Raw genomic sequence first — 15,585 nt, 5'->3', positions numbered from 1 at the left:
TACCTATTATAAAAACTGTTTTTATGAAGTGCTGATTTGTTTTTGACAGAAAAAGAATACACTACAACCGCATTCCTTATTTGTTTGTAGAACATATGGTTAGGAACTCCCTAGTAAGAGGGCTCAATATTTTAAAAAATTCCTCATGACTTTAAGCAGAAGTATAATGCAAGTAAAATCCTTTGAATGGAGAGTCAAGTTGTCGTGGGGGAGTAGGAGAGGGGTGGGGTGGTATGGGATGGGGCTGAGGTTGAAACTTGGAGTTCTGATTTGATCAAATAAGTTTTCTGATCTTTGTGGAACTATGAGTACAAATGAGACTTGGAGCAGACAGCAAAGCTTTACTTGGTCTACTTGGTAACAAATAAATTGCTGAATAATAAGATGACTTGGTTTTAATCCAGTCAGGTCGCCTTGTATAGCTACAATTTGAAATATTCTTTAATAGATCATAGTATTTGAGTGTGGTTAAGTAAACTACCATATTTCATCAAGTCTAAGATGCTTCCTATTGTAAGAAACAGCATCATTTTCTGTATTGCTAAGTGAAACTGCTGCCAACTAACTCATTTGTCATCAATTGTAAGATGCATCCTGATTTCAGAGATGCTAAAGTGAAAAAGAAATGCGCATCATAGAATATATGAAATATGGTGCTTTAACATCTATCATAAGGTTTTAAAAATAAATAGCATTTGCCTAGAAAACTTTAAGTATTAAGTAGTTCTTTAACATGAGAGTACATTTATGGTACCCTGTGTAAGTAGATATTTGCTGACTATTTTTGATGGGTATTTTGTGTCTTTAAAAAAAAAGTCTTTGAAGGTTATTTTACATTGGGTTATATATTTTGTTGGGCTATATAGAACATTAACTGTGAGTATAACATTTAAGTGAATATTCATGTTAAAATTTTTTTTTGATGCATTTACATCCTAGATTTAACATTGTTGGGCCATTTAAAAATGTGCATATTGGAGCAGAACATTAAATCTGTTTCCATTTTAGTCACAGAAAAGAAAAGCAGAGTCAGCTACTGAGAGCTCTGGAAAGAAGGATGTCAAGAAGGTGAAATCCTAAAGCCTAGAAATAAAGTTTTAAATGGGAAACTGCTATTTTCTTGTTCCCATCTTCAAATGCTAATTGCCAGTTCCAGTGTATTCATGGTACTCTAAGAAAAATCTCTTTGGTTTTGATTTCTTGCATATTTTATATATTTTACAATGCTTTCTACCTGAAATGTGTAGCTTTATATTTTATGCATTCTAGTATTTTTGTGTACTGTATTTTGTGCATTTCATGTCTTCATCAAAATCCTCTCAGTCCTTGTTCTTTTGAAGCTTGTGCTGAGGTTTTAGCTTTTCTATGTTTTATATGCCGCTGCTTTGAAAGAGAACCTAGATTCTATAGCTGTATTATTGTTGTTTCATACTTTAAATTTATATGGCTGTGGAAAAATGAATTAAAATGATTTGAGGAGAAAGACTTTTTCACTTCTTTGTTGCTTTCTTTTCTATTGAGTATGGGCTTGTATGTGTTACTGCATACTGTGATTAGCATAATAATTGTTTCTTTTGAGGTCATCTAAATATTTTTTTCCTAAAGGAATAAAGGGTGAGAACAGAAAAATATTAAAAAAAACTAATATTTGATACTGTGCTTGCTGTCAGTATGCATTACATTTAAATTATTCTCTAAATATTCAAGTGGGAAAATATAATAAAGAAATGTCTATAAGAAATTTAATTATTTCCTGTTTTTTGTGCAGTAGAAAAATAGTTGTGTTTATTGAATTGTTTTGCTCACTCTACTATGTATTTGGTTGAAAGTTAAAGCTTTGTTTGCTGACTTGTGCATGATCTTCTGTCCCATAGAGCCAGTTCAGAGGAGTCTGGGTATAACATGTAGAGTTATTAACAACTAAGTTAAGGTTACGAAATAAGTGCTATGGATGTAGAAGAATGGGGGCTGGCATCCATAGGACTACAGTTAGGCTCAGAAAACAAACAATCTCAAAGTATCAGAGTTTTTATACACCAAGAGTTTATTTCTTGCTCACACTACAGATTCCATGCAGGTCAGAAGGATATGAGAATGGGAGGGGATCTGTTTCACACAGTCACTTAAGGTTCCAGACTGACTGAGGCTCCAGTGTTTAGTATTGTGGCAGTACAATCTGGGACATGTGGCCTTTTCAGCTGCTACTGTAGGAGAAAGAGAAGCTGAAGAGTCTCATGTAGGTTCGTCATTACATAGGCTCAGAGGTGACACATGTCACACCCACTTATATTTTATTGTCCCAAAGTAGTCACATGGTTCTGTGTATCTGAAAGAGGGCTGGCAAATGTAGGGAAACAAATGGAGTGTTTAACATTACTGCCTCTGCCACGGGGCCTGTTGGCTCAGGAAACAACCTGTGTCTTTCACATGAAACTGTTGGTTTGTGATTAATCAGGATGGAGGTCAGGTTGTCAGGGGAACAGGGAAAATGAATTGGGATCTAGTGTGAAACACACAGCAAATAAGCAAAGTTGGGGAATGCAGGACAGTGATTTTCATTACCAAACAAGGTTTGGATCACTAAAGAGTTGTTCCCCACCTCCCACCCCCCACCAAGATCTTTAGCATTTCCTATCAGACTCTATTTAGTGTATCACCAGCAAAACTTGGGTAGCCGTGCATGCAAGTCAGCATCTTTTACACCCTCAGTCTTCTCGTAGGCATTCTGAAACATAGGAATAGATCTAGAAGGACAAACCAGTGTCTGCTGGACTCTTCCAAGTCTTCATTCATTGTCTAGATTTCATATTTCTTCCTGCCATGCTCCTGATTGGGTTCCTTTTACTGTTTCTATTGTTAGGACTTAGAGTCTTCTACTCTGTTGGAGATTGGGGTGAAATGAAGGTGCTATTATGAGGTTAGGGTGATATTAGGTCAAGGGACCGAGAGATCCACAAATCTGTCCCACTTAACTACCCTTTCTGTAAGATTCACAAAGGAGGCAAAGGTAAGCAAGGTAATTCTTCAATAGCTGGTGCTTTTGCTTCAGACTTCAATCCAGAGCTCTTAAGCCCAAAATAAAATCTTGGAATTTTGTACACCAGTGAGATTAAATGCTGTATTACCTGAGCTAGAGAAAATGATACCCGAGAGGGTTTTTTGAAACCCCCAAGTTTTGTGCACTGAAAAACAGTGAGGGTCCTGGACTCTGATCAATCAGTTCAGCATTTCTTAGGAATTAAGATGCAGGGTGCGTGCAAGTACAATTAGGATCTTTAAACTTCTTTCATGGAAATTTAACAATCTCTGCTTGTTCTTTCTCTGTTAACCCAGAGGGGTTAATAGTTAAGCTGTATGTGACTATCTGCTTTAGGGGAGAAAATCTGCAGGTAAGTTCCTGGAACCTTTTCATGGGGCCATTTTCCTGATCCATATCATGGCTCTTATGAAACTTTTTTGGACCAAAGAGAAGTGAAATTCAGCTCTCCAAAATGTTCACTGAATACCTCTGATGTCATCCTCAGAAACTTGTGAAATGGTTTTATTCAGGACTTTAACTTAAAGGCCACACTATATATTCAGTGAAAAAATCACCACCTACTATATTCATCTTATTTTATGTACAGCATTGTTGTTGCACATAGCCTACCAAGGAGGCCCATGCAGTGAACCCCACATGATAGCATAGTCCAAATAATACAATGTTGGAGATACAAAATGCCCAAGTCTCTATTTGAAACCTCTCTTATTGTCAGTTTTACACAGAGAAACTAAGGTATGATAGAAAATTCAAAAGTTCTAAGAAAGAAATCCCATTTCTAACAAGGGGCTGAGACTGATGGGGTAGTAGCCCTAGGCTTGGCTGCCCTGTTGGAGAGATAAAGCAGGACAATCAGTTTACCAGCTACTTGGAGGCCAGAGGAAGCAGAAGAGCATGCTGTATTCTTGAATACAATTGTATAAATGCACAATGATCCAGCTCACCAGCAAAAATGGTCCAATCGGTTGTATGGGAATCTGACCCAACCTGATTCCTTGTTTGCAGAATGTGCAAGGAGGGAAGTGGATAGAAGAACAGGGACCCTGAGTGGTTTTCTTCACTCAAGACCTCTGTAGAAGACAAGAGGTGAATGGGTTTACCAATAATCCTTGGGCTCCCAAAGAGGCACTTGGAAAGCATCTGTCTTGATCCACTGGATACTCAGGCACTAATTTCCTTAGAATCAAAAGAAGGCAGTGAGCTCAGTAATCTCTCATTGTAATAATAGCCATTTGTATCTCATTCTTTATTGCACAGCTCCTTTTTCCCTGGCCTATGAGTGGTTATGCTATATGGAAAACCTGGATACTTGTCGCATTACACAATTCTCCCATGAAACCTGTGCCCACATTTGGTGTATTGTCTGAGACCTTGCAGTTAAGAGAAGTTATTGCAGCTATCTTAGTTGCAGGGTGTTTGGTTTGAAAAGCCTCTGCTCAACTGGTGGAGCTGTCTACTGTCACCAAAATAAAATGCTATTATTTCCCAATTACTGGCCAAGGTCCCCACTGTAGGTTATTGTTCCTCCTCTGTGGTGCAGTAGCCAATGCAGCTATTTCAGATTCCCCTGCCAGTTTCAAGTCCCATGATGGTGCTGGTGTCCACGTTGTTTTCTCTCTAGCTATTCTTAACTAACTCTTGAAATCCTCTAGTTGTCATCAAATTTCAAACTTCTATCAGAATTCTGTTCCATGTCTCCTTCATTTAGTCTGTCCAAGCTACCCTCCCCAATTGACAAGGGGTAAGATTTTCCTGTGGTTCAAATATATATAGCTAATGCCATCTGTTCTGTCCCCTATCCCTCAGCCTTATTTCTGTGTGCTCCAGCTGATTTCTAACTGCCGCTCTGTGTCTAAGGGCTTTGTCTGAGGACTTTATCAGAAGTTTTGGAAGGCTTTTCTACCCTTTGCATGATAGGCTGGAAGAACTAGAAAGTTAACACCTCTGAGTGCCTCTTAACCAAAAACTAATTGGGGTTGGTGTATAAGTACCCAAACTCTCTCACCCCTTGAGTGAGGTCTTTCTCAGGGTCCCTGTTCTTCTATCCACTTCCCTCTTTGCACATTCTGCAAACAAGGAATCAGGTTGGGTCTTTTCTATATGGTTCCCTGGAGTTTACTCAAAGAATTAAGCTCCAGTCATTCAAAGTAGTAGTTGTGTTGATGACACACTTTTTATTGACTTTGTTTCTTTCCCTGTATCACTTGTTCCTCTCTGGGTATTTTCTGGAGTCAACTTGTCGGTAATACTACTTGCCTGAGAATCATCCCAGGGTCTGCTTCTGAGGAAACCCCAATTAAGACACTCCCCTTGTATACATAGTTCTGCTTAGCCCTTAGTTATTTCATTAAAAGGTGTAGAGTGTTCAAGGAGAATATTGATTGGATAGTATATCACTGACCTGTTGTTAGGTCTACTCCTCTATGGACACTTAGCAGATGATGTGCTTGGATCAGGATATTCTGCACTGGTACAAAGTGCTAGGTTCTGATTTCTCTCCATAAACAAATGAAACTTTCTCATATAACCAGTAGCTGTGGCGTTGGGATTTCTTATTCGGCAGAGGTTAAAAGGTTACCAAGTTTTTGTAAGGCCAAAGCTAGTGCCCAGGCTATTGTCTCTATAAGTGGTGTCCGTGCTGGTTGGTGCCTCTTGCCTGTAGCAGTGGTTCACGAGATAACTGGACCAAGTGTAGGCCTTTATCACTGTGGTGTGGCATATAACTGTGCTGTGGTATCACCAGGCTTTTACATCTGTGACCTGATGATTTGTCCATTTCCTGATACATTGCTTTCCCACTAGGGAAACTTTCATCTAGGCCACTGTAATCAGATTCAAGCTATATATTTCCATTGAAGGCCGAGACATGCTTGGTTAATTTCTGATCTTTTCCCCATGAGATAGCTATTAGTATTTGTCCGTATAGGACTACCAAATTTTGTGGTCTATTTTTGAGAGTCCCCATTTATCTATGGAAGGTTGATGGTGAGTACCATGTATGTGCAGTTGTCTACCTCCCATCATGAATACAGCTTTGAACTAATATACCTCATTTGGTGGTAAAGACCAAAGCCCATTTGTTATATCTAAGACAGTAAAGATCTTTGCACCAGGTCTTATCTTTTCTAGAATATTTGGTGTGTGACCATTATCATCATCAGTTGGGATTGATAGATACCTTATTCAGTTCTCTCCCAGAATTGAGTATAAGTCTCCCAAATGCCATTTAGTTTTTGTACTGGCCATATGAGAGCATTGATGAAATATAATTTACCCATTTTCTTCTGATCGCCAAGAGTATTCCATCTATTGTTTCTCCATATGTGTTAGCTATACTGCATACAGGTAGGTAGACAGCCTCCCTTACCTTCATGAGGGAGGATTGCAGTTAGGTCTGGGTATATCTTTTTCTTTCATACATCTATCCTGGCTTCTAAGATGTCAAACTTTATTCTCTTTCTTTATTTCCTAATTCTTCTGTAACTTTTCTCCCATCACAACAAAAGCTCAAAGTATCTCCTGGACAAAAGTTTTAAAATATCCTGTAATCATTCTACCTGCTGACTAATAGCCTTCCACTATTTCCAGGTGAACCCAGTTCTCAAAGCCAAGCCATTCTGGGTATAGGCATTACTTAATGTCTTTTTGACTTTTGGATTTGCTTTTTCTTTATTAAATTTTCCTCTCCACCTCAAAGAGTCTACTTTCCCTGTGCAATAAAGCCCTCAATTCCTTTTTTATTAGTGAACTCTACATGCAGTGATTGCATCCATGCTCTGAAGCCTCTGAAGTTCACAACCATGATTAGACATTTGGTCAGTGCTCACTGAAGATACCTTATCAGGAAAGCCATTGCAAGGAATGTATTTTCTCCCAATTAGGCCTTGCCAATCACTAAGGGTTATTTCTGTTACTCTATCCCTTTATATTTTTTCCACAAATTCATAGATTAGGATTTAGATAATGCCCAAATCAGAGTCAACATGAGAACGTATGACGGACAAGGGACTCAGAAAACTTTAGAGAAGGCATATGACACCCCAGAATTTCATCCCACCATTGTTCTCTCTTTATCCCTGGATGTAGTTTAAAACAACATTAAGAGAATTAAGAGTTTGGGCCTGCCATCTACTTGGCCATGTGACTCTTTGGATCTAAGAATCCAGTAGGCCAAATATGTCACACTGCTTATTTTAGGAAGACTTAGGTCATGTGCTGGACCTTTGCTGCTCCTGCAGTTTGAAGTCTGCCCTACCTCCTAAAATGAATATTTGCATCAATACTAACACCTGCCTGTTACATGTGGGAGATTATATTCTGGGCGTACAGAAGCACTGCTTCAAGTTGGAGGACTGAAACTCAATCTCTTTCTTGGGACTTTGCTCTCCAAATGTCAGTTCCCTGGGGCATATATTTGCTCTGTCTGCTGAGATCATGCCAGTGTTAGGGGTGAAGGTGAGATTATTATAAATCTATTATAAATCTATTAAGGGGTAGAATTATGATGGTAATAGGCCTGGGGACTCAGGAATACTTAATTCTGCCTTGGCCTTACCACCTCTATGTGTTCCACAAGGGATACATGTGCATAAAAGAGTGGTAAAAGAAAGCTAAGTAGCATCTTATAAACTGGGACATTGGTTCCAAACTCCAGTTTAGCATGCTACTGAGTTGGGCTTGAGCATAAGGAGGTTTAAGGGAGAGGCTGCCTGGAACTCAGAACCAAAGCAAGATGAATGGTTTAGCATTTCCCTTAGGCCGAAATCAACTCAGAATTTGCCATTCCAATGAGAAAAAAAACTCGAAACTACCAACTCCAGAGGGAATGAATGAATCCAGAAAGAGGCTATCCATATGGGATTGTTTAGATTTCTACAGCTCTACCCACTTAGAACACTGGTTCAAGAAGTGTTTGGGAATCTTACCCATCAGTTCAGACTCCTCCACTACTTGTGTAGGAGCATAGGGGGAGGACCACAGAAGAGCCTTGAACCCACCCCCGCCTCTAGGGGCCAGTATGGACACTATGCATACACTGCTTCAGTGTTCAGCTTCTGTAGCCAGGTCAGTTCCTACAGCTTGTGGTTGATTACATGATCATACATGGCAGGAACATTGACTAATAGAAAAGGTGTCACAAGAGGTACCATTATAGAATACAAACTTGGTAACTTCTAATGAGAATCGTATCATCTATGCGGGATTTTTTATTATCTATCATATTTTGTGATTATTGGTGAGACTAAGTTTATCAGTGAACAATGGTTTATTATACAACAGTGTTACAGCATTTTGAGTTTCCTCTTCTGCGAAATGGCAATGGTTGCCTAGTAATGATAGTAGGAGAAAAAGTGATGCTTTTCATATGCTATTATAAATGCACATCTACTGCTAAAATTTGAATATGCATGCCCATGTTTTTAAAACATCTGTTTTTATTTTGTAGGGTTTTTTTTTAAACAGCAATGTAAACTATGTGTGAATAATTTGCATGCCATAATTTTCCTTATGTGGAGATCTTCCAGAGTGCTAGGTCGGTGCTGGAGTTGCTACACTGCTCAAACCTCGTAGAACTGTAAAAGTGATTGTGTCTCCCAGGATGTAGAGTTTGGACTTAATATACTGAAGGAAACATTTGGAATTGTATTCAGAATTGTCAGCTTCAGGCTTTGAAGACAACTACGCTTGGTTTGGTTTTGTTTTATTTAGGTTCTGCATCAGTTAGCTTTTATTGCATAACAAACCACTCTAACATTTGGTAGCTTAAAACAGCCATTTATTTTTTTATATGTTTTTAAGTAATCTCCACATCTGATGTGGGGCTCAAACTTACAACCCTGAGGTCAAGAAGTCTCATGCTGTACCGACTGAGCCAGCCAGGCACCCCAACACAACCATTTGTTTAATTTGCAATTCTGTGGGTTGACAATTTGGGTTGGGCTCAGATAGGCAGTTCTTTTGGTCTTGACTGGGCTCACTCACATGTCTTTGGTCAACTACTGGTCAGTTAGGTGACTCTGGTTGTGGTGGTTGACTGATTGTTGGCTTGGTCAGTGGGGGTACCTCAGCCATGTATCTGTTATCATCCAGTGGGTTAGCTTGGGCATGTTCACATGGTAACTTGGCAGGGTTCCAAAAGGAAGAGCGAAAGCTTGCAAGGTCTCTTGAGGCCCAGGCTTGGATTTCACACAACTTCAAGCAAATCACAAGGCCAGATCAGATTCAAGGGGTAGAGAAATTGACTCCAGTTCTAGATGGGAGATGCTGCAGTGTTACATTGCAAAAGGACTGGGTACAAGATGAGTGTGGAGGGGAATCTAGCACAGGCTCTTTCTGTTGAGGTGTCCCGATTTATAGTTAGTGTGTGAATAACAGTCCTCTAGCAGTATCCCAAATTATAACATTTGAGCCCCCATGGGCATAGCTCAGTGGAAAGTTCAGAGTCTATCACTTAGAGACTTCCTTCCTGATATATTTGTGAGGGGTACAAAATATTTTATTTTTGGCTACCATTTTGAACCAGTAGTATTTTTGATCTAGGAGTTTGGATCCCCCATCTATTTTGGCTCCAAGAATATTTGGACTCCCTGTTTCCGAGTATAAGCATGTATATCACAATTATGCTAACAGGGACAGACACTCCTAATTGCATCCCAGTACACATCTACTTCTTGCTTAGTAAGAACATTTATTTTCAGTTTTCCACACTGCCACTTGGCTTAAAAGACTATTATTACCCAGCTTCCTTTGTAGCAAGGTATGGACCTGTACTAAGTTTTGGCCAGTGAGATGTAAACAGAAGTGACATTGCAACTTCTGGAAAGTGTCTTTAAAAGTTTTCTTCATCCTTTCTTCTTTCCTTCTGGTTGGAATGTGGACTTGGTGGCTGGAGTTCAAGCAATCATCTTGAATTAAATGGATGCACATCAAGGATGATGTAGTAGCTGGATAGAAGAGCCTGGGTCTCTGATGACCATGGAACTGCCTTCTAGCCCTGAGGTGCCCCCACTTCTAGACTTCTTTATCTTGGGAGAGAAATGGTTTTTCATCTGTTTAAGCCCCTGTCTTAAATTTTGTTGTTATTGGTATATGGAACTGTATCCTAACTAATACCCCAGTATTGATGATTTTTTATTGAGCAAATATTTGAAATAAATTCCCTTAAGCTAACTAAAATCCTTGATGAGTTTTCTAAATTGCAAGGTAGAACAATTCCATTTTTTTCCATTTGTATTTTTATTCTGAACATATTTTCATTGGGATTGATTAGTTTCATTTTAACTTATCAATAAATTATTTTTCATATTTGTGGATGTTATTTTCATCAAGGTATAGTTTCCCTGGGTCAAATTTTATAAATCTAAATTTTTCAAGAACGTGTGATTTTTAAAATTATAGTCAATAACAAATTTTATCATGTGCAGTTTCACCATGTTTCCAATGTTACAAATGACATGTATTTTTTGTTTTTTTGTTTCTAATAAATTTTACTATGTGCAGTTTTAGACATTGACCATTTTATTTGTGTTGATTAGTTCTACTTGCTATATTTTTATGACTTGGAAATTGATAGTAATTTCTTGGTGATTCCATAAAGAAATTATGAGCAACTCCCCTCAGATGTTCCAGAATTTTCCCATTCTTCAGAATGAATCTGTGGTCTTGCATATCCATACTTATAATCTTTCCTCTTGTCATTTGTTTCTGGCAATCTCCTTTAGTGCAAATCCTCCTAAGTCAAAGTTGCAATTACCATTACTTTAAATGGGAGAAAATGTCACGCATCCCTGAGCCCCCAAATTGACACCAATTTTGTTAAAACAGCACCAAATTTCCATTAAAATGCACTCAAGTGGTTTAATAATTAATGTTACTTACCATAATAGAACCTAACTAGGCAGTTTCTCCTAATATAATATAGCTATTTACCTGTTCTCCTTAACCTCTTTGCAGCTATTGTATGCTCAACATGTAAAACCCTATTACCACCCCCAGAAATCATCAATATGATACTGAAAGTTTATGTCCTCCAACATTTAATGAAACACACACACACACACACACACACACACACACACACAACAATAAAGGCCAAATGAATCAATTAAAATAATACATTTTAGGGGCATGCCAGTGATCTTCAGCTAAAGTCTACCAGGAACACACCTGTAGTTGGACAAGTTGGGCTTATTACTTGCTGTAGGGGGAGAGAACAGAAACCACGGGGAACCATGGGGTCTCACATTGAGAGGATAGTAGAAAGAACCTATTATAGGATTTGAGCTTTGGTTAGGTGATTGAGGGAGGGTCTAAGGAAATGAGGGTTCCTTCTAGACTGGATGCTGTCAGAAATCAGGGATGATTCTATAACTGGGTTTCTCAGTAAAATCTATAGAGAGGGCAGGTTAGAGATAGAAAAGCTATAATTGGTAAAGAAATAGGGATTACTCATTTTAGCTGAGAGGGAGCAGCAGTGTTTGGTAGTTTGTTGGGGGCACAGTGACCTTGACTTTGGGCTTAGGACAAAATTATGAAGTGGCTTTGTTTAGCCGCACACTTTCATGTTCTCAGAGTAACATTTTTTTGGGGTTGATATGTGAAATTGTTAATGTCCAGTAGGAGAATAACACGACCTAGCTGTGACCATCAGGCCAGCTTTTGGATTTCAGGAGATGCCTTTTTTTCCGCCCCCAGGCACCACGCTTCAGGTTATCATTGTTATAAACTGGTGAAACAAGAGTACTCTGAGAAGAGGACTTAATGCAACATATGCCAGCTGTATAACTGGGGAGATCAGCATACAGTGTCTTTCCTCATGGGCTCAGTTGCTTTCAAGATGTCAAATCCCTATTTATACATTCAAAGAAATTTCTTATAAGTTGAAGTAGAGGCATTAAACTCCTACCAAGGTTGAATTCTTCTAACCTGAGTGACTCCACTCTGTGTCGAGGAGAGAGCAAAACACAGAACAAAAATGTTTCTGGGGTTAAGGTGGCAGGGTCAAAATAGGCAGTAAGAGCAAAATGTTCTGTGTGTCTGGGAATGCCCCCAAGGTCCTGTATGTTTATCTGGGTTCAGGGCTTGGTCCTGCTACTCTTCTCTTGGCACTGGGTCTGAACTCAGACAAGCCCTTTGAGGGTGGAGACTTCTACCTTGGCTTTTCTAACCTGTTTGCTTCAGGACAGGCTTTTATGTCACTTTCACTGCTACTGAAGTTGGCAAGGGTTTTGATCCTTTGATTTCCCCTGTTGCCATTGCTGTGTTGGACTGTGCGTTGTCACTCATCATGACAGAGTTGATATGTTTAGTGCAGAACACTCCCACTCGAGTCACTTCCCTGGCCCCTTAGTGAGATCCCACCCAGGCCACCCCTGGGCCAAGGTGCTCTCGCAAAAACTGATCTGGAATTCAAACACCTGAACTCTTTAGAAACATTAACTTTTCTTAAGGACACCAGAAGAACCGAGGTGCAATTGGTTGCTGGGTTTGGCACCCCTCAGATTCAGTCCTGTTCCTCTTTGACTACCTGGCTGTGAGCAAGGGCTGGCTCACTAGTGCCATCTCTTTCTACTCTCATAGTGATTTGATCTCAGAAGCTCCCTTGCTCTATTCTGCCACAGGGCCTTGACCAGAGTCACCTCTGTCCATCCTGACAAATGTCATTAATTTCATGTATTTAAAATGTATTTATTATTTATTAATTTGTGCATTCATTTATTCCTTTGTTCTTCATTTCACTGGACTTTAGGGTAAACTTCTGGGAGAAGGGGTTGTACTTCTGGGAGAAGGGGTTGTAGCCGTGACCACTTGTCTGACAGAATGCCCTTCAAGCTTTGCATCAGTAGGACTTTCTCTGTCTCCTTTGACCTGTATTTCTCTGTTGTTTTCTTTGTCTCTCTCATTACAGTGCATCTGTCTCTCTCAACTTGCTAATCACCCTCACCTGCTCTTACACCAAAACAAATTTAAATGGCCCCCTTCTCAGGCATTCTAGTAACTCACTCTGATACCTAAATATGCAAAGGTGAGTATTGTAAGCCAGCAGGAATCCAGGCAGTTATACTTTCGGTCTCTCTTTAGGACCACATGATGTCTCTCAATGTCCTTGTCATTGTCATTCTATCTCAGTATCTCTGCTTCTCTATAGCCTTAATGGATGGCCTACTGATTTTATTTCTTGGAACCTCATGCTGTTCAATGCATTCTGCTTTTGTTGTTACTTTGCCTTGCCATGATCCTTCATAGATCCTTCTCTTCTCCAGGGCATTTTTGGTAAGCATTAGCTGTCATTTCTAACTGCTACAGTCCTCAGATTTTTTGAGTGGGAGAATCACAGGGACATAGATCATCTTCTGCATCAGGTCACATTGTAGGTAAATAGTTTGACTGACTTGGCTGCAACTGGGTCAGGCGTACACCCTGTGGCTACCGGGCAAGGTCATGTGATATGAAACTTGGCAGCATGAGCAGCAGAGGTTGTAAGCAGGTAGTGATTGATATCTCCCTGTAGTCTGGTTCTTGCCCAATGTATACTAATCTTTCTCCTGTATCCTGCACCAAAGTTGTTTTTGCCTGAAACAATCTACCTATTAGGCTTCAGCCACAAACACCTGCTCCCTCCACTTGCAGGAGGAAGACAAGCCAGTTTTATCTAGATGTGGAAAGATCTCATTAAAAGCTGCTTATTGGACCCAGTGTTGATAATTTCTAGGTGGCATCTTCAAATCTTAAAGTCCTCGGCCTACCTATGGTTGTTTATTCAGAGTATATATTGCATCCTGGAGCTGCTTGGGTATGGTGAATTATATACTGGAATCAGCAGGCATACGTTATTGCACAGAAGTCAATTCCTTGGTCAGCAAATCTGACCAACTGGAGAATCTGCCTCTAGGAGGACTTACCCCTGACGTGTTCTAAGGGCAGTGGCAGTCCACTTCCAGGTAATACTGGCATGCTGGGCAAGGCAGCTTTGAGGGTTTACTTCTCAAACCTGAGCTTGGATTGGAATCACCTGGGGGGCTTATTAAACACGACTGCTGGGCGCCTGGGGGGCTTCAGTCAGTTGAGCTTCCGGCTCTTGATTTCAGCTCAGGTCATGATCTCATGGTTTATGGAATAGAGCCCTGCATTGGTTCTGTGCTGACAGCAAGGAGCCTGCTTGGGATTCCCTCTCTCCCACTCTCTCTGCCTGTCTCCTGCTCATGCTTGCTCACTCATGCTCTCTCACATTCTCTCTCTCTCTCTCAAAAGGAAAAAAAAAAACAAAAAAAACCAAAACAGAGTGCTGAGATCCACCTCCAGAGTTTGGCCTTCAGTGGGAATTTCCATTCTAACAGGTTCTCTGGTGTTGTAGATGCTGCTGGTCCAGGAATCACACTTTAAAAACCCCTGTTCTAGGGTGCTTGAATCAGGCCTTTGGTGGTCATGTAGAAGTGGGGTTTTGGGGCGCCTGGGTGGCTCAGTTGGTTAGGCACTGGACTCTTGATTTTGGCTCAGGTCATGATTTCATGGTTCGTGGGATGGAACCCTGTGTTGGGCTCCATGATGACAGTGTGGAGCCTGCTTGGGATTCTCTCTCTCCCTGTCTCTCTGCCCCTCCCCCCACAAATAAATAAATAAATAAACATTAAAAAAAGAAGTGGGGTTTTGTTGGTAGTTTCAAGCCAGGAGAATTTCTCTAGTTTATCTGTCAGTTGTGTTACTGGGATCCCTAAAATTTTTTTTTGGCTTTTTAAGTTTTTTTTTAGGTTTTTATTTTAATTCTAGTTAGCATATACTGTTAAATTAGTTTCAGGTGTACAATATAGTGATGCAACACTTCATACCTCACCTGGTGCTCATCAGGACAAATGCACCCCTTAATCCCCATCAGCTCCCTCACCCTACCGTCTGGTAAGCATCAGTTTGTTCTCTATAGTTAAGAGCCTTTCTCTTGGTTTCTCACTCTTTCTCTTTTTCCCTTTGCTCATTTGTTTTATTTCTTAAATTCTACATATGAATGAAATGAATTGGTATTTGTTTTTTCTCTGACTTATTTCGCTTAGCATAATACTCTCTAGCTCCATCGGTGTCATTGCAAATCCCAAGATTTCATTCTTTTTTTGTGGCTGAATAATCCAGTGTGTGTGTGTGTGTGTGTGTGTGTGTGTGTGTGTGTGTATCATACTCTTTCTTTATTTGAGAGAGAGAGCATGAATGGGGGAGAAGGGCAGAGGGAGAGAGAGGATCCCAAACAGGCTCCATGCTCAATGCTGAGCCTAATGTGGGGCTGGATCCTGCGACCCTGGGATCATGACCTAAGCCAAAATCAAAAGTCAGACACGCAACCAACTGAGCCACCCAGGTGCCCCTATACCACATATTCTTTATCCATTCATCAATCGATGGACACTTAGGCTGCTTCCATATCTTTGCTATTGTAAATAATGTTATAAACATGAGGGTGCATGTGTCCATTTGAATTAGTATTTTTGTATTCTTTGCATAAGTACCCAATAGTGATATTGATGGACTGTAGGGTAGTTATATTTTTAACTTTTTGAGGA

General features: G+C 40.0%; 1 protein-coding gene across 11 annotated transcripts in view; it reads left to right on the top strand.

Moving 5' to 3' along the window:
* SMARCA1 (SWI/SNF related, matrix associated, actin dependent regulator of chromatin, subfamily a, member 1) overlaps positions 1–15,585 on the top strand; it is a 262,520-nt gene that overhangs the window by 69,786 nt on the left and 177,149 nt on the right. For 3 of the 11 annotated variants that reach the window (XM_027054416.2, XM_027054415.2, XM_027054413.2), the window contains one exon: positions 940–1,486. The exons of 4 other annotated variants lie outside the window; for them this stretch is intronic. Coding sequence is in view for 2 of the 7 variants with exons in the window: in XM_027054415.2 (XP_026910216.1) it covers positions 940–945 (6 nt within the window). In the remaining 5 variants the exon portion in view is untranslated. Of the gene's footprint in view, positions 1–939; positions 10,040–15,585 lie in introns of those variants that run through there. 4 more of the 11 variants (XM_027054412.2, XM_027054414.2, XR_008289858.1 and 1 more) reach the window with 3 other exon arrangements.

The sequence above is a fragment of the Acinonyx jubatus genome, chromosome X (assembly GCF_027475565.1).
Source record: "Acinonyx jubatus isolate Ajub_Pintada_27869175 chromosome X, VMU_Ajub_asm_v1.0, whole genome shotgun sequence".
Lineage (NCBI taxonomy): Eukaryota > Metazoa > Chordata > Mammalia > Carnivora > Felidae > Acinonyx > Acinonyx jubatus.
Note: the sequence above shows the minus strand (reverse complement) of the source record. Positions and strands in the feature narration are given on the sequence as shown.